Consider the following 17,530-nt stretch of genomic DNA (forward strand, 5'->3'; position numbering starts at 1 on the left):
GGCATATGTTTGAGGTTAGGTATTCATTATGAAACAGTTAAAAGTGTTTAAGTATCACATCAAGTGTGGGGTATAAGTGGAAGACTCCAGTGGTTTAGACGCTACACTCAAACGTATCTACTTTCAAACCTATTAAGAGGAAGTTAATGTCAGGGCAGACACAGACACCCACGGCTCTCGTAGAAGTACTCAAAACGCTCTTTGATACAACGACTGCGCACTTCCTCAACAATATGTTGCATTGAAATGAACTGGGAAGTCTTTCTACAAAAACAAACTGTTTATTGAATGATCATCAACTGTACATTATGTTCAGTGCTGACACAGTTTTGCTACATACTTTGGTTGTGAATTGGAGACGCTCACATTTCACCCCTCGTTATGACTGAAGGAAAGGAGGGTATTGGGGGCGCAGTGAACAATCTGAGTGTTCACCCCAACAGCTGAACGGTGGAGGAAGATATTCCCCTTAGACACAGAGCATCTTACCCTCAGCACCATTTGGGTACCAAACAGATCCGTGTCTAGAGGCACCTTCATCCTACTCGGTACTGAACATTATGTAGATGCTGGTCACAATGCTAACTTCTGCTTTACATTTTGAAAGATCGTAATAGCCAACCCTAGCACTTAACAGGCACTGTATATCGACTGGAATCCAAGTCCGGTTATGATGATGTACTGATAAATGAGGATAGAGGATCAAATCAATGGATTCCATAGAAGCATGTTCTCCTTAACCCCCCATCTAGATGACCCTGTGGGTTGTTCTACATCAGATTTAGGTCCAGACTCAATGTTCAGGTTGTGTCCGTCCAGCCATATGAACTGGGGACGCGGCCGATAAGCCCAGTCCGTCAGCCCGTACTAGTTCAGATTGTGTCCGTCCAGCCATATGAACTGGGGACGCGGCCGATAAGCCAAGTCCGTCAGCCCGTACTAGTAATAATCCAGTAGAATTGAAGTCCATCGTTCAACACCAACCAGACCACCCAAAACACCATCCAAGACGTAAGAGAGACGGGTCATAAAAGGGCACAGAGAAAGTAGTACAGTTAGTTTCTTTAATATGGTTTTAATTTACATTGTTCTCCTCCTCTCGCCGATCCCCCAGTCTCCTCTGATAGGCCGGTCCAAGCGGGGGTCCTGTGGTATTCCACGGAGTTCCGTGGCTCTGCCTGAGCCGGCAGGCTCCACTTCCCAGACATTTTCGTAGCTCCCAAAAAAAAGGGCACCATCCCAAAACTCACATTTGAATCTCCACAAACGTGTTCTGGTTGACCATTTAGTTTTTGGAGAGACATTTCCATTTGATTTGGAAAAAGGTCAGCCTGGAGAACGTGCTTCAACACCCCCCCCAAAAAAAGATCCTTAAAAACAAAATGCTTATTCTACTTTCTGTTCTCCCTTGGATATCAAGCAGAAGGGAGAGGCCGAAAGCAAAAACATCACAAGTACACCAGGACATGAAAATAGATATATATATTTATAATATATATATATATATATATAAAATGTCTTTATTACTCCATTATGTACAATTTTCACAAGACGTCCAGGGAGCAACTGTTGTAAAGACAAAGCACTGCTTCATCCAGTCACATTACAGAAACATTCATCACCTTCAAAAATAAACCCTCCAAAAACAGGCCCAGGAACAGATCAAAAAACAGCAAGACAATTTACATCTTCAGTGCCCATTGGGTTACAGTCTGCACCGATAGCCAATCATAGCCAGGCCAACTGCCAAGCGCAGATCATGGTGCCTTCTGAGCACCAATCCCGGAGCGGTATCGGCCGACATTGTCTGTAGTCCAATCCCTGGTGGTCTTTGAGGTTAGGGGGTGTGGTGAGTGAAGTAAGAGGAGGAGGAGGAGGGGCTAGCAGCTCCCCTCGTCAGGCCACTAGGAGGGGTCAAACTGGTGTTCCTAGTAGATCACCTCGTACACTGTGGCCTTCTTGTCTCCGGAGCCTGTCACAATGTACTTGTCGTCTGCAGAGATGTCGCAGCTCAGGACGGAAGAGGACTCCTTTGACTGTTGATGTAAAGGGTAAAAAACACGTTAGCGATCCTATTCAGAGCATGTCATGTGTTTGCCTGAACTAACCGTGTCAAAAGTGACCATCTGTCTTGGTTGGTCTGAAAGACAATTCTCTGAACAATACTGCTAGCCACTTTAAAACTATGCCACTTTGTTTACATACCCTACATTACTCATCTCATATGTATATACTGTACTCGATACCATCTACTGCATCTTGCCTATGCCGTTCTGTACCATCACTCATTCATATATCCTTATGTACATATTCTTTATCCCCTTACACTTGTGTGAATAAGGTAGTTGTGGAATTGTTAGGTTAGATTACTCGTTGGTTATTACTGCATTGTCGGAACTAGAAGCACAAGCATTTCGCTACACTCGCATTAACATCTGCTAACCATGTGTATGTGACCATTAACATCTGCTAACCATGTGTACGTGACAATTACATTTGATTAGTTGGCTTTCCAGATTACAACTGACAGTGGTAGCTGGGGTTTCCATGCTGCTGGTCATGTCCCAGGACTGTGAGCATCTATGCGTGTTTGAGAGTGTGTGTGTTATTGATTGGAGTACCTGGAATATGCTGGCACCGTAAGGAGTCCTCCAGGCATTCAAGAGGTTGTCCTTCCCCGTGCTCACAAACCATTTACCTTTAAACACAGGACATGAGGACACATAAATACATGAGCTCAGAGTCCAGGTTGTCCTCACCAAGCAGGACAGGCCTGCACACGACTCTCCAAGCACCAACATGCAAGTCCACATGGTTTAACATTTAGTAGCTAACCCAATACAACGGATGTGGGGCAGTTGGTATTACTTGTTGGTACAGTGGAAGTACCAACTAAACAATGTGGTTCAATTCCTTGAGAAAAAAGGTTTCTACACTTGAACTACATAAACAGAGGTTATAAATGACTTATAGCACCCTGGACATGTTTCTTACCACAATAGGCGAACTTCAGCGAGAGGACGCAGCTCTCATGCAGGTGGAGCTGGTACTTGTCCGGCTTGGTGTGATGGAGAACCTCCACGTTGCTGCTCTCCATGCCCACTGCCAGCCACTCCCCTGTGGGGCAGTAGCCTAGAGAGAAGATCTGGGAGGAGATGGGAGGTGGGGGTGAACCAGGGCAAAATAGAGTGTGTGTGTGTGTGTGTGTGTGTGTGTGTGGGATGCAACGGTGCACTGTATGTTGCCGAACCGTTCGGTACGCCCCCTACGGTTCAATATGCACACGTGAACGGCGGAATTACGATACGCCTGTCATTTTCCGGTCATTTCCAACGCGTGCTCATTGCGCTGCAGACTACAGGCACGTGATACATTCAGATCCGCAGAACCAGACACGCAGCTTGTGGCCGTTAAGGGGCTACTGACGGCCGACAAACTTCACTCAACAGCAATGTCTCAAAATGTGGCAACCGCAGTGACAGCAACCCCCCTCCCCCTTAAACAACCAATGGACGATTTGCACTGACATCTCAGTAGGAAACCTCCCTAAAGGGGCCCCATGAAGAGAGAGGAAACTAAAAACAAATACTCTCTCAGCTCCCAACGTGACAATGGCGAGACAGTGAGACGCACATTTGAAGAGACACCGGTGTCTTTCAAATCCGCTATGTGGGAACATTCTGGATTCAGCGCTCAATACGATGACGAGGGTAAGAAGACCGTAAACAAACAAAGTACAGTCTGCAAGCATTGCTCTGCCCCTGTCGGCTACTCCAGTTGAAACACTTCTAACACGATGTGTCATTTACATGACCATCACTCAGCCGCGTCCCTTGCAGCAAGAGCAAGGAGAGTCGTTAGCCAATACACAATCTCTCATTGCTGCCTTCAACAACAATTTGTGACAAATTCAGAAAATCTAAGAAATAACGAAAGCAGTGGGAGTATTCATCATAGCCAAAGATTTGCAGGCCTTTTCGGTGGTTACTGACTCGGGATTTCGTCACCTGATTATAAAACAACTGAACCGCGTTACAATGTCCCCTCCTGCACACATTTCAGCAGCCAAGTAATTCCCAAACTCTATGAAACATCACAGAGAGACATTTAAAAGGAATTGACACAGACACCCTAGCTCTCATCTAGCTCTCTCCACTGATAGTTGGACCTCCAGAGCAACTCAAAGCTGACGGTTCACTATGTACTGGAAGCTACCTCACTGACGGTTCACTATGTACTGGAAGCTACCTCACTGACGGTTCACTATGTACTGGAAGCTACCTCACTGACGGTTCACTATGTACTGGAAGCTACCTCACTGACGGTTCACTATGTACTGGAAGCTACCTCACTGACGGTTCACTATGTACTGGAAGCTACCTCACTGACGGTTCACTATGTACTGTTCTGGGAGATCTGTGTTGCAAACACGGCCCCTGTATGAGAGTCATACAAGCGCACACTTAGCCCTAGAATTAATGAATGCTGTGACTGAGTGGACGCTAGAGAGACCAAATATCACAATCCCAGCCACTACAGATAACGCACAAAACATAGTGAACGCCATCCGTGAAGCTGATGGGTTTGGGCCCCACATTGGCAAAGCATCTACAGCTTGTCAAAGCTAAGAAGCACTTTTCATTGTATTCTCCCCTTGCTGTCATACAGTAGAGACAGAAACCAGGCAGTCAGTCATGTTGACATTTTTCTGAATGGAACGTTTCGTTTGTCTATAGGCAAAATAAAATAGTTAATTGTTTAAAAAGGGTGATGTGTTTATTTTTTGCCCTAAATATAAAGATACCGAAGCCGTACCGAACCGTGGGCCCACTGTACCGTTGCATCCCCTGTGTGCGTGCGTGTGTGCGTATAAACATAAATACGAGCGTACCTGGGAGGTGAAGTCATGCTGCTGGAGCTGGCGACCCTCCCTCAGGTCCCATGAGCGGACAGTGTTGTCCAGACCTCCGGTCCACAGCTTGGTCCCATCGTGGGAGATGTCGATACAGCTGGCGCCGTCCGTGTGGCCCTGGAACTGCCTACAACACCCAACAAACACAGTGGAACTTAGCCAAGTGATTCCACTCACGCTGTGGACATTTCAATGTAATCCCACTCCAATCATTACTGCTAAAATCACATGGGTGGTAGTACAATCCCTCCCAGCCCCAACCAGTCCTCTACTCTCTTCAGATGATCCCTCACCTGACCAGGGTCTGGTTGTGCAGGTCCCAGACGGCGATGTTCCCATCACTGCAGCAGGAGAAGCAGACTTTGGCGTCGGGGGAGATGGCCAGTGCATAGCAGGCGGGGGCCGAGGAGGTGAGCTCCGCCTTGATACGTGGCGTCGGAGAGGCCAGGTCCCAGATGGTCAGTGTGCTGGCCTCACCGCCCACAATCAGGGTGCGGCCATCAGGGAGGAGCTTACAGGAGCGGATGTAGTTGTCCCTGTTCTGGAGACAGAGAGGGAGCCAGTTAATATTTGGGCTTCAGACAGTTATCGTGATAATAGCAGGTATCGTGAGACACACAAATGTATTGCTAAATATTGCTATACTGTTGGAGCTAGAAACACAGCCATTTCACTACACCCGCAATAACATCTGAGAAATATTGTATGAGACCAATAAAATGTGATTTGATTTAAAAGCAGGTGTGGCGACTCAAACCCCATTGGATGAATTGAACGGATGTGGGTGGAGCAGTATCTCCATAGGGATGCTGGTTGTGAACATCACAAAAGCTCTGACGAAGGCCTTGAGATCAATACATAAAGCTTAAGAGAGCCGCGACCCTAGCGAGAGCCGTGGCCCTAGCGAGAGAGAGCCGTGACCCTAGCGAGAGAGAGCCGTGACCCTAGCGAGAGAGAGCCGTGGCCCTAGCGAGAGAGAGCCGTGGCCCTAGCGAGAGAGAGCCGTGGCCCTAGCGAGAGAGAGCCGTGGCCCTAGCGAGAGCGAGCCGTGGCCCTAGCGAGAGCCGCGGCCCCAGCGAGAGCCGCGGCCCCAGCGAGAGCCGCGGCCCCAGCGAGAGCCGCGGCCCCAGCGAGAGCCGCGGCCCCAGCGAGAGCCGCGACCCCAGCGAGAGCCGCGGCCCCAGCGAGAGCCGCGACCCTAGCGAGAGCCGCGACCCCAGCGAGAGCCGCGACCCCAGCGAGAGCCGCGACCCAATTCGAGAGCCGTGTGCAGGTTTCTTATTTTTCTCATCTTATTCAACTGTTAAAATGCATCTGCAACAAAGACGGCTCAGATGTGCCTTTGGAAGCAGGTGTGAGGAGAAAAGCATCAGAGTGTGTTTGAGTATGGCTTCCCTCGGCTGTGGTGTGTGGAGCGAGACTCATTTTCAGCTTTAACAAGGGCAGAAGAGTGTTAGCTGGACTGGGTCCATGAGGCGGGTGATGTGAATGACAGATCAATAGAGGGCCGGGGCTCTCAGATGAATTAAACAGCTTGCTGATGACTATATAAGACCTGGTCACAAAGCCAGCACTCTCCCTCTGCTCCGTCCCCCTCTCCAAAGTGGCCAGGAGACAGTATCAAACTGATGAATGGGGAGGATGGGAGAATGACTAATGGGGTGGGTAATGGCAAACCGGGGCAGGACGATCAGAAGATCATTACTTTAGGTCTTTTTCAAAAACGTCACACACTGGGCCGAAGAACAAGACGCTGTGCCTTGAATTATTACATTCACAAGAGCAGATGGAGGGAGAGGGTGGATGTGGGGTTCAGAGGGTGGATGTGGGGTGGATGTGGGGTTCAGAGGGTGGATGTGGGGTTCAGAGGGTGATAGTGGGGTTCAGAGGGTGATAGTGGGGTTCAGAGGGTGGATGTGGGGTTCAGAGGGTGGATGTGGGGTTCAGAGGGTGGATGTGGGGTTCAGAGGGTGGATGTGGGGTTCAGAGGGTGGATGTGGGGTTCAGAGGGCTGGTTCAGAGGGCGGATGTGGGGTTCAGAGGGCGGATGTGGGGTTCAGAGGGCGGATGTGGGGTTCAGAGGGCGGATGTGGGGTTCAGAGGGCGGATGTGGGGTTCAGAGGGCGGATGTGGGGTTCAGAGGGCGGATGTGGGGTTCAGAGGGCGGATGTGGGGTTCAGAGGGCGGATGTGGGGTTCAGAGGGCGGATGTGGGGTTCAGAGGGCGGATGTGGGGTTCAGAGGGCGGATGTGGGGTTCAGAGGGCGGATGTGGGGTTCAGAGGGCGGATGTGGGGTTCAGAGGGCGGATGTGGGGTTCAGAGGGCGGATGTGGGGTTCAGAGGGCGGATGTGGGGTTCAGAGGGTGGATGTGGGGTTCAGAGGGTGGATGTGGGGTTCAGAGGGTGGATGTGGGGTTCAGAGGGTGGATGTGGGGTTCAGAGGGTGGATGTGGGGTTCAGAGGGTGGATGTGGGGTTCAGAGGGCTGGTTCAGAGGGTGGATGTGGGGTTCAGAGGGTGGATGTGGGGTTCAGAGGGTGGATGTGGGGTTCAGAGGGCGGATGTGGGGTTCAGAGGGCGGATGTGGGGTTCAGAGGGCGGATGTGGGGTTCAGAGGGCGGATGTGGGGTTCAGAGGGCGGATGTGGGGTTCAGAGGGCGGATGTGGGGGTCAGAGGGCGGATGTGGGGGTCAGCGGGCGGATGTGGGGTTCAGAGGGCGGATGTGGGGTTCAGAGGGCGGATGTGGGGTTCAGAGGGTGGATGTGGGGTTCAGAGGGCTGGCTCAGAGGGTGGATGTGGGGTTCAGAGGGTGGATGTGGGGTTCAGAGGGTGGATGTGGGGTTCAGAGGGCAGATGTGGGGTTCAGAGGGCGGATGTGGGGTTCAGAGGGCGGATGTGGGGTTCAGAGGGCGGATGTGGGGTTCAGAGGGTGGATGTGGGGTTCAGAGGGCTGGCTCAGAGGGTGGATGTGGGGTTCAGAGGGTGGATGTGGGGTTCAGAGGGTGGATGTGGGGTTCAGAGGGTGGATGTGGGGTTCAGAGGGTGGATGTGGGGTTCAGAGGGTGGATGTGGGGTTCAGAGGGTGGATGTGGGGTTCAGAGGGTGGATGTGGGGTTCAGAGGGTGGATGTGGGGTTCAGAGGGCTGGTTCAGAGGGTGGATGTGGGGTTCAGAGGGTGGATGTGGGGTTCAGAGGGTGGATGTGGGGTTCAGAGGGCTGGCTCAGAGGGTGGATGTGGGCTTCAGAGGGTGGATGTGGGGTTCAGAGGGTGGATGTGGGGTTCAGAGGGTGGATGTGGGGTTCAGAGGGTGGATGTGGGGTTCAGAGGGTGGATGTGGGGTTCAGAGGGTGGATGTGGGGTTCAGAGGGTGGATGTGGGGTTCAGAGGGTGGATGTGGGGTTCAGAGGGCTGGTTCAGAGGGTGGATGTGGGGTTCAGAGGGTGGATGTGGGGTTCAGAGGGTGGATGTGGGGTTCAGAGGGCGGATGTGGGGTTCAGAGGGCGGATGTGGGGTTCAGAGGGCGGATGTGGGGTTCAGAGGGCGGATGTGGGGTTCAGAGGGCGGATGTGGGGTTCAGAGGGCGGATGTGGGGTTCAGAGGGCGGATGTGGGGTTCAGAGGGCGGATGTGGGGTTCAGAGGGTGGATGTGGGGTTCAGAGGGTGGATGTGGGGTTCAGAGGGTGGATGTGGGGTTCAGAGGGTGGATGTGGGGTTCAGAGGGCTGGTTCAGAGGGTGGATGTGGGGTTCAGAGGGTGGATGTGGGGTTCAGAGGGTGGATGTGGGGTTCAGAGGGTGGATGTGGGGTTCAGAGGGCTGGTTCAGAGGGTGGATGTGGGGTTCAGAGGGTGGATGTGGGGTTCAGAGGGCTGGTTCAGAGGGTGGATGTGGGGTTCAGAGGGTGGATGTGGGGATCAGAGGGTGGATGTGGGGTTCAGAGGGCGGATGTGGGGTTCAGAGGGCGGATGTGGGGTTCAGAGGGCGGATGTGGGGTTCAGAGGGCGGATGTGGGGTTCAGAGGGCGGATGTGGGGTTCAGAGGGCGGATGTGGGGTTCAGAGGGTGGATGTGGGGTTCAGAGGGCTGGTTCAGAGGGTGGATGTGGGGTTCAGAGGGTGGATGTGGGGTTCAGAGGGTGGATGTGGGGTTCAGAGGGTGGATGTGGGGTTCAGAGGGTGGATGTGGGGTTCAGAGGGTGGATGTGGGGTTCAGAGGGTGGATGTGGGGTTCAGAGGGTGGATGTGGGGTTCAGAGGGCTGGTTCAGAGGGTGGATGTGGGGTTCAGAGGGCTGGTTCAGAGGGTGGATGTGGGGTTCAGAGGGCTGGTTCAGAGGGTGGTAGTGGGGTTCAGAGGGTGGATGTGGGGTTCAGAGGGTGGATGTGGGGTTCAGAGGGTGGATGTGGGGTTCAGAGGGTGGATGTGGGGTTCAGAGGGCTGGTTCAGAGGGTGGTAGTGGGGTGCAGAGGGTGGATGTGGGGTTCAGAGGGCTGGTTCAGAGGGTGGATGTGGGGTTCAGAGGGTGGATGTGGGGTTCAGAGGGTGGATGTGGGGTTCAGAGGGTGGATGTGGGGTTCAGAGGGTGGATGTGGGGTTCAGAGGGCTGGTTCAGAGGGTGGATGTGGGGTTCAGAGGGCTGGTTCAGAGGGTGGATGTGGGGTTCAGAGGGCTGGTTCAGAGGGTGGATGTGGGGTTCAGAGGGTGGATGTGGGGTTCAGAGGGCTGGTTCAGAGGGTGGATGTGGGGTTCAGAGGGCTGGTTTAGAGGGTGGTAGTGGGGTTCAGAGGGTGGATGTGGGGTTCAGAGGGCTGGTTCAGAGGGTGGATGTGGGGTTCAGAGGGTGGATGTGGGGTTCAGAGGGCTGGGAGGGTGGATGTGGGGTTCAGAGGGCTGGTTCAGAGGGTGGATGTGGGGTTCAGAGGGCTGGGGTTCAGAGGGTGGATGTGGGGTTCAGAGGGCTGGTTCAGAGGGTGGATGTGGGGTTCAGAGGGTGGTTCAGAGGGTGGATGTGGGGTTCAGAGGGTGGATGTGGGGTTCAGAGGGCTGGTTCAGAGGGTGGATGTGGGGTTCAGAGGGCTGGTTCAGAGGGTGGATGTGGGGTTGGGGTTCAGAGGGTGGATGTGGGGTTCAGAGGGCTGGTTCAGAGGGTGGATGTGGGGTTCAGAGGGCTGGTTCAGAGGGTGGTAGTGGGGTTCAGAGGGTGGATGTCAGAGGGCTGGTTCAGAGGGTGGATGTGGGGTTCAGAGGGTGGATGTGGGGTTCAGAGGGCTGGTTCAGAGGGTGGATGTGGGGTTCAGAGGGCTGGTTCAGAGGGTGGATGTGGGGTTCAGAGGGCTGGTTCAGAGGGTGGTAGTGGGGTTCAGAGGGTGGATGTGGGGTTCAGAGGGCTGGTTCAGAGGGTGGATGTGGGGTTCAGAGGGCTGGTTCAGAGGGTGGATGTGGGGTTCAGAGGGCTGGTTCAGAGGGTGGATAGTGGGGTTCAGAGGGTGGATGTGGGGTTCAGAGGGCTGGTTCAGAGGGTGGATGTGGGGTTCAGAGGGTGGATGTGGGGTTCAGAGGGTGGATGTGGGGAGGGTGGATGTGGGGTTCAGAGGGCTGGTTCAGAGGGTGGATGTGGGGTTTAGAGGGTGGATGTGGGGTTCAGAGGGTGGATGTGGGGTTCAGAGGGCTGGTTCAGAGGGTGGTAGTGGGGTTCAGAGGGTGGATGTGGGGTTCAGAGGGTGGATGTGGGGTTCAGAGGGCTGGTTCAGAGGGTGGTAGTGGGGTTCAGAGGGTGGATGTGGGGTTCAGAGGGCTGGTTCAGAGGGTGGATGTGGGGTTCAGAGGGCTGGTTCAGAGGGTGGATGTGGGGTTCAGAGGGTGGATGTGGGGTTCAGAGGGTGGATGTGGGGTTCAGAGGGCTGGTTCAGAGGGTGGTAGTGGGGTTCAGAGGGTGGATGTGGTGTTCAGAGGGCTGGTTCAGGGGGTGGATGTGGGGTTCAGAGGGCTGGTTCAGGGGGTGGATGTGGGGTTCAGAGGGCTGGTTCAGAGGGTGGATGTGGGGTTCAGAGGGCTGGTTCAGAGGGTGGATGTGGGGTTCAGAGGGCTGGTTCAGAGGGTGGTAGTGGGGTTCAGAGGGTGGATGTGGGGTTCAGAGGGCTGGTTCAGAGGGTGGATGTGGGGTTCAGAGGGCTGGTTCAGAGGGTGGTAGTGGGGTTCAGAGGGTGGATGTGGGGTTCAGAGGGCTGGTTCAGAGGGTGGTAGTGGGGTTCAGAGGGTGGATGTGGGGTTCAGAGGGCTGGTTCAGAGGGTGGATGTGGGGTTCAGAGGGCTGGTTCAGAGGGTGGTAGTGGGGTTCAGAGGGTGGATGTGGGGTTCAGAGGGCTGGTTCAGAGGGTGGATGTGGGGTTCAGAGGGCTGGTTCAGAGGGTGGTAGTGGGGTTCAGAGGGTGGTAGTGGGGTTCAGAGGGTGGTAGTGGGGTTCAGGGGGCTGAAGGCAGCGGTGTAAAGTATTTAAGTAAAACATACTTTGAAGTACTACTTCAAAGTTGTCTGGGGGCATCTGTACTTTACTATTTATATTCTTTACAACTTCTACTCCAATATATTCCTAATGAAAATAATGTACTTTCTACTCCATACATTTTCCATGACACCCAAAAGTACGAAACATTTTGAATGCTTAGCAGGACAGGAAAATGGTCTAATTCAGGCACAGATAAAATCCCTGGTCATACATCAGCCCTATGAAGAGCATCCTCTGTGCCCATCGGTGGGCTTGATATCTCAGTCCATGTCTAATGATAACCGTCACAGTATCATCTCAGATACAAGGCTAGCTTGTTCAGCTTGGCTATCCTGTTAGCTAGCATACAGCCCAGCCAACCTAAGTTATAGCCTTCGTCCCACATTGTCTGTTGTTATGCCTTACACCATTATAACAATGATATGATCATTCAGCAGATGGCTTTATCCACAGTGACAGTCATCCAGTTGAAACAGCACCAGTCTAAAGTCTGGACACACCTACTCATTACAGGGGTTCTTTATTTTCACTAGTTTCTACATTGTAGAATAATAGTGAAGACATAAACATTATGAAATAACACAGAATCATGTAGTAAAACAAAAAACCTTTGAATGAGTAGGTGTGTCCAAACGCTAACGTCTCCTTACCAGGCAGTCCAGTTGGGACACGGGACTCTTGCTGCCCGGCTGGCTGATGTCCCAGATCTTAACGCAGCCCTTGCCACCGGTGTAGACGTGGCGCGTGGGGTTGCTGATGGTGACGGCGCACACCACCTCGCCGTGGCTCAGCGTGTTGATCTGGCGAGCGTGGCGTGGGATGCCCGGGCCTATGAGAGCGTCCGGGGGAAAGGGCACCGGCTGCATCTGGCCGTCGGCGCTCACATGAAAGGAGTAGGCACTACCGTGGGGGGAAAGGGCAGTTGTTTTGAGACTAAATGAAACCTGGAACCAAAATGTTGGACTTGACCTGTGACTTTCAGGCTCTCGTGATAAACAGTTTAAACAAAGAGTGGGTTTGGAGACTTACGGTTTCCCTCCAGAGATGGATGTGAGACTGGCTTGCAGGCCTGGTCTCATGTGGGAGTGAGGGTCAAACCCCGCCTGGGAAAACAGACAGTTAGCATGTTAACATGAACAAACAGTGGAAAGCCTATCTATGCAGCCAACTAGGCTAAATGTTCAAACAGGAAACTTAGCCTCACTGCTTCTGTAGTGTCAAATAAGGCAGGGGCACTCTAGTACCATTTCAGAAGGTCTGATCACACATGTCCTATGTGGCAAAACCCCCACCTCACAACCCAATGCCACCCAAAACAGTTCACAACCATCTTGTTGGCAGAGAGAGAGTTTTGCAGTTTTAAGTTACATTGTTTGCAATTCTATACATGTTGCATTGGGCAGAGATTTTTGTTACTGTTTTAAAGCTCATTTCCTGCATTTCTAGGTATTTTTCCAGGCCTGGTTTACGTTTATAAACTAGGTGGTTCAGACCGTATACAACGGTTATGACAACATGTGTTTTTACTGCTCTAATTACGTTGGTAACCAGTTTCTAATAGCAATAAGGCACCTTGGGGGTTTGTGATATATGGCCAATATACCGCAGCTAAGGGCTGTGTTCAGGCACTCCTCGTTGCGTCGTTCATAAGAACAGCCCTAAGCCGTGGTATATTGGCCACATACCACACCCGCTTGGCTCTTATTGCTTAATTAAACGATACCAGGGGTCGAAGCCTGACCTAGTTCAGTAGTACTAGTAGAGACCCGCGGTCCGTATTGAACCGTTATGAGTATGTGGGACACAAGGGGAATTCTTACTATCATTTCATACGGTGCTGTGTATTCTACATTCCTTCGCCCAGGTTTGTGGTAACGGTGTGAAAGAGGAGCTTGCTAATGCTAATGAGAGCCTGGGAGATTCACACACACAGAGAAGTGTTTTGACAGAGTTGTTATTCCCCTCCCTTGTAGCACCAGACATCAAAGCAGTGGAGTTAGGCAATAGAAACCTTGGAGTTGGCTAACAATTTACACAGAGAGGAGAGAAATTATTTTTTATGCATTTCTAAAGAAATATTGAAAAAGTGAACTATTGAAATAGGAAACTCATTGTAAATTGGCTGCTAGTCATATTAGCATAAGTCTTCTAGCCGACAGCCGTGTTGGCTAACTCAACGGTGGAGCTGCTGAGACATGTAATATATAGTGAGACGTGAGTCTGATGTACGTTTGCATGCGTGTGTTTGAGTGAACACCCTTTCTTTCCTCTTCCTGTGTTGTATTAGTAACTGTAGCCTGTGTTGTATTAATGACTGTAGCCTGTGTCGTATTAGTAACTGTAGCCTGTGTTGTATTAATGACTGTAGCCTGTGTCGTATTAGTAACTGTAGCCTGTGTCGTATTAGTAACTGTAGCCTGTGTCGTATTAGTGACTGTAGCCTGTGTCGTATTAGTAACTGTAGCCTGTGTCGTATTAGTAACTGTAGCCTGTGTCGTATTAGTAACTGTAGCCTGTGTCGTATTAGTAACTGTAGCCTGTGTCGTATTAGTAACTGTAGCCTGTGTCGTATTAGTAACTGTAGCCTGTGTCGTATTAGTAACTGTAGCCTGTGTCGTATTAGTAACTGTAGCCTGTGTCGTATTAGTAACTGTAGCCTGTGTCGTATTAGTAACTGTAGCCTGTGTCGTATTAGTAACTGTAGCCTGTGTCGTATTAGTAACTGTAGCCTGTGTTGTATTAGTAACTGTAGCCTGTGTTGTATTAGTAACTGTAGCCTGTGTTGTGTTAGTAACTGTAGCCTGTGTCGTATTAGTAACTGTAGCCTGTGTCGTATTAGTAACTGTAGCCTGTGTTGTATTAGTAACTGTAGCCTGTGTGACTGTGTTGTGTTAGTAACTGTAGCCTGTGTGACTGTGTTGTATTAGTAACTGTAGCCTGTGTTGTATTAGTAACTGTAGCCTGTGTGACTGTGTTGTATTAGTAACTGTAGCCTGTGTGACTGTGTTGTATTAGTAACTGTAGCCTGTGTTGTATTAGTAACTGTAGCCTGTGTGACTGTGTTGTATTAGTAACTGTAGCCTGTATTGTATTAGTAACTGTAGCCTGTGTGACTGTGTTGTGTTAGTAACTGTAGCCTGTGTGACTGTGTTGTGTTAGTAACTGTAGCCTGTGTGACTGTGTTGTGTTAGTAACTGTAGCCTGTGTGACTGTGTTGTATTAGTAACTGTAGCCTGTGTTGTATTAGTAACTGTAGCCTGTGTGACTGTGTTGTATTAGTAACTGTAGCCTGTGTGACTGTGTTGTATTAGTAACTGTAGCCTGTGTGACTGTGTTGTGTTAGTAACTGTAGCCTGTGTTGTATTAGTAACTGTAGCCTGTATTGTGTTAGTAACTGTAGCCTGTGTGACTGTGTTGTATTAGTAACTGTAGCCTGTGTGACTGTGTTGTGTTAGTAACTGTAGCCTGTGTGACTGTGTTGTATTAGTAACTGTAGCCTGTGTGGCTGTGTTGTGTTAGTAACTGTAGCCTGTGTGACTGTGTTGTGTTAGTAACTGTAGCCTGTGTGACTGTGTTGTATTAGTAACTGTAGCCTGTGTGACTGTGTTGTATTAGTAACTGTAGCCTGTGTTGTATTAGTAACTGTATTCTGTGTGACTGTGTTGTATTAGTAACTGTAGCCTGTGTGACTGTGTTGTATTAGTAACTGTAGCCTGTGTGACTGTGTTGTATTAGTAACTGTAGCCTGTGTGACTGTGTTGTGTTAGTAACTGTAGCCTGTGTGACTGTGTTGTGTTAGTAACTGTAGCCTGTGTGACTGTGTTGTGTTAGTAACTGTAGCCTGTGTGACTGTGTTGTGTTAGTAACTGTAGCCTGTGTGACTGTGTTGTGTTAGTAACTGTAGCCTGTGTGACTGTGTTGTATTAGTAACTGTAGCCTGTGTGGCTGTGTTGTATTAGTAACTGTAGCCTGTGTTGTATTAGTAACTGTAGCCTGTGTGACTGTGTTGTATTAGTAACTGTAGCCTGTGTGACTGTGTTGTATTAGTAACTGTAGCCTGTGTTGTATTAGTAACTGTAGCCTGTGTTGTATTAATAACTGTAGCCTGTGTTGTATTAATAACTGTAGCCTGTGTGACTGTGTTGTATTAGTAACTGTAGCCTGTGTGACTGTGTTGTGTTAGTAACTGTAGCCTGTGTTGTATTAATAACTGTAGCCTGTGTGACTGTGTTGTATTAGTAACTGTAGCCTGTGTGACTGTGTTGTGTTAGTAACTGTAGCCTGTGTGACTGTGTTGTATTAGTAACTGTAGCCTGTGTGACTGTGTTGTATTAGTAACTGTAGCCTGTGTTGTATTAGTAACTGTATTCTGTGTGACTGTGTTGTATTAGTAACTGTAGCCTGTGTGACTGTGTTGTATTAGTAACTGTAGCCTGTGTGACTGTGTTGTGTTAGTAACTGTAGCCTGTGTGACTGTGTTGTGTTAGTAACTGTAGCCTGTGTGACTGTGTTGTGTTAGTAACTGTAGCCTGTGTGACTGTGTTGTATTAGTAACTGTAGCCTGTGTTGTATTAGTAACTGTAGCCTGTGTGACTGTGTTGTATTAGTAACTGTAGCCTGTGTGACTGTGTTGTATTAGTAACTGTAGCCTGTGTTGTGTTAGTAACTGTAGCCTGTGTTGTATTAATAACTGTAGCCTGTGTTGTATTAATAACTGTAGCCTGTGTGACTGTGTTGTATTAGTAACTGTAGCCTGTGTGACTGTGTTGTGTTAGTAACTGTAGCCTGTGTTGTATTAATAACTGTAGCCTGTGTTGTATTAATAACTGTAGCCTGTGTGACTGTGTTGTATTAGTAACTGTAGCCTGTGTGACTGTGTTGTGTTAGTAACGAGAGGCTGAATGTGAGTATGTGAGGTGAAGGGGGAGTTTTAGGGGAGCGTACCATGGGCGAGCGTCCGTACGCAGCAGCGGCCACGCTCATCTGGGGGGAGATGTGGAGGCCGGCGTAGACCCCGGGGCTGGTCAGGGAGCCGTTCATCTCGTGGTGGCCCATCATGGCGAAGGGCGTGGCGTAAGAGCCAGCTATGGACAAAGGGGTACGCAGGGCTGGAGCAGCTAGAGGGAGGGAGGAGAGAGACCGTAAGAACAACTGATTCAGTCATAGGCAAATGGGCAGACCTACAAGGAAGTTATTTTCATGTTAATCTATTTGTGGTTAGCGGGCGAGTGTGTTTGTATACATGTGGGTATGAGTGTGTGTGTGAGGACTTACCCAGTGCCTCCATGCCCGAGGGCTTGCCCATGATGGGCCGTAGACCAGGGGTGGTGCTGGTGCCTGGTGTGGGGGCATCGTTACGAGGTGTGGGGGTGTTAGACTTCAGGCCCGGCGTGGATGACTTATCATTCTGACAGAGAGAGACTTGATGTGATTAATGTTGCTTTATTCCAGCGTGTTCCATTTTAATTCTAAATGATGCCGATCACAAAGCAATAGAACCCCAATTCACCCAACCAGATCACTGGCAAACCACCCAACCAGATCACTGGCAACCCACCCAACCAGATCACTGGCAACCCACCCACCTAGATCACTGGCAACCCACCCACCTAGATCACTGGCAACCCACCCACCAAGATCACTGGCAACCCACCCAACCAGATGACTGGCAACCCACCCACCTAGATGACTGGCAACCCACCCACCTAGATCACGGGCAACCCACCCACCAAGATCACGGGCAACCCACCCACCAAGATCACGGGCAACCCACCCACCAAGATCACGGGCAACCCACCCACCAAGATCACGGGCAACCCACCCAACCAGATCGCTGGCAAGCCCCCCCCCCCCCACAAAACAAAATTAAATCAACTGGCAACCCACCCAAACAAACTTGCGACCCCCCCACTCCCCCCAAACAAACTGAAATCAACTTGCATCGCCCCAACAAGATGAAATCAACTTGCAAACCCCCCCCCCCCCCCCCCCCCCCCCCAAACAAAATGAAATTAACTGGCAACCCCACCCAAGCAGCTACCAAGAGACAGGGAAATAAGGACATTGAAAAAAAGACCAATAACATGTATGAGAGAGACCGGGAGAGAGAGAGAGACC

The 17,530-nt window shown here is 50.7% G+C and overlaps 1 protein-coding gene across 1 annotated transcript in view; it reads right to left on the reverse strand.

Moving 5' to 3' along the window:
• Positions 1-274: 274 nt before the first annotated feature.
• The window catches only part of LOC139384356 (transducin-like enhancer protein 3-B), a 52,886-nt gene continuing 35,630 nt past the window's right edge, over positions 275-17,530 (reverse strand). Inside the window, exons 13-21 of the mRNA XM_071129063.1 lie at positions 16,688-16,820; positions 16,358-16,530; positions 12,443-12,516; positions 12,064-12,313; positions 5,206-5,453; positions 4,892-5,039; positions 2,995-3,145; positions 2,622-2,698; positions 275-2,036 (exon numbers count right to left, since the gene is read on the reverse strand). Of these exons, the coding sequence (XP_070985164.1) occupies positions 1,929-2,036; positions 2,622-2,698; positions 2,995-3,145; positions 4,892-5,039; positions 5,206-5,453; positions 12,064-12,313; positions 12,443-12,516; positions 16,358-16,530; positions 16,688-16,820 (1,362 nt within the window). The 3' untranslated portion in view covers positions 275-1,928. The remainder of the gene's footprint in view (positions 2,037-2,621; positions 2,699-2,994; positions 3,146-4,891; positions 5,040-5,205; positions 5,454-12,063; positions 12,314-12,442; positions 12,517-16,357; positions 16,531-16,687; positions 16,821-17,530) is intronic.

This window comes from Oncorhynchus clarkii, chromosome 26 (genome assembly GCF_045791955.1).
Source record: "Oncorhynchus clarkii lewisi isolate Uvic-CL-2024 chromosome 26, UVic_Ocla_1.0, whole genome shotgun sequence".
Taxonomy (NCBI): domain Eukaryota; kingdom Metazoa; phylum Chordata; class Actinopteri; order Salmoniformes; family Salmonidae; genus Oncorhynchus; species Oncorhynchus clarkii.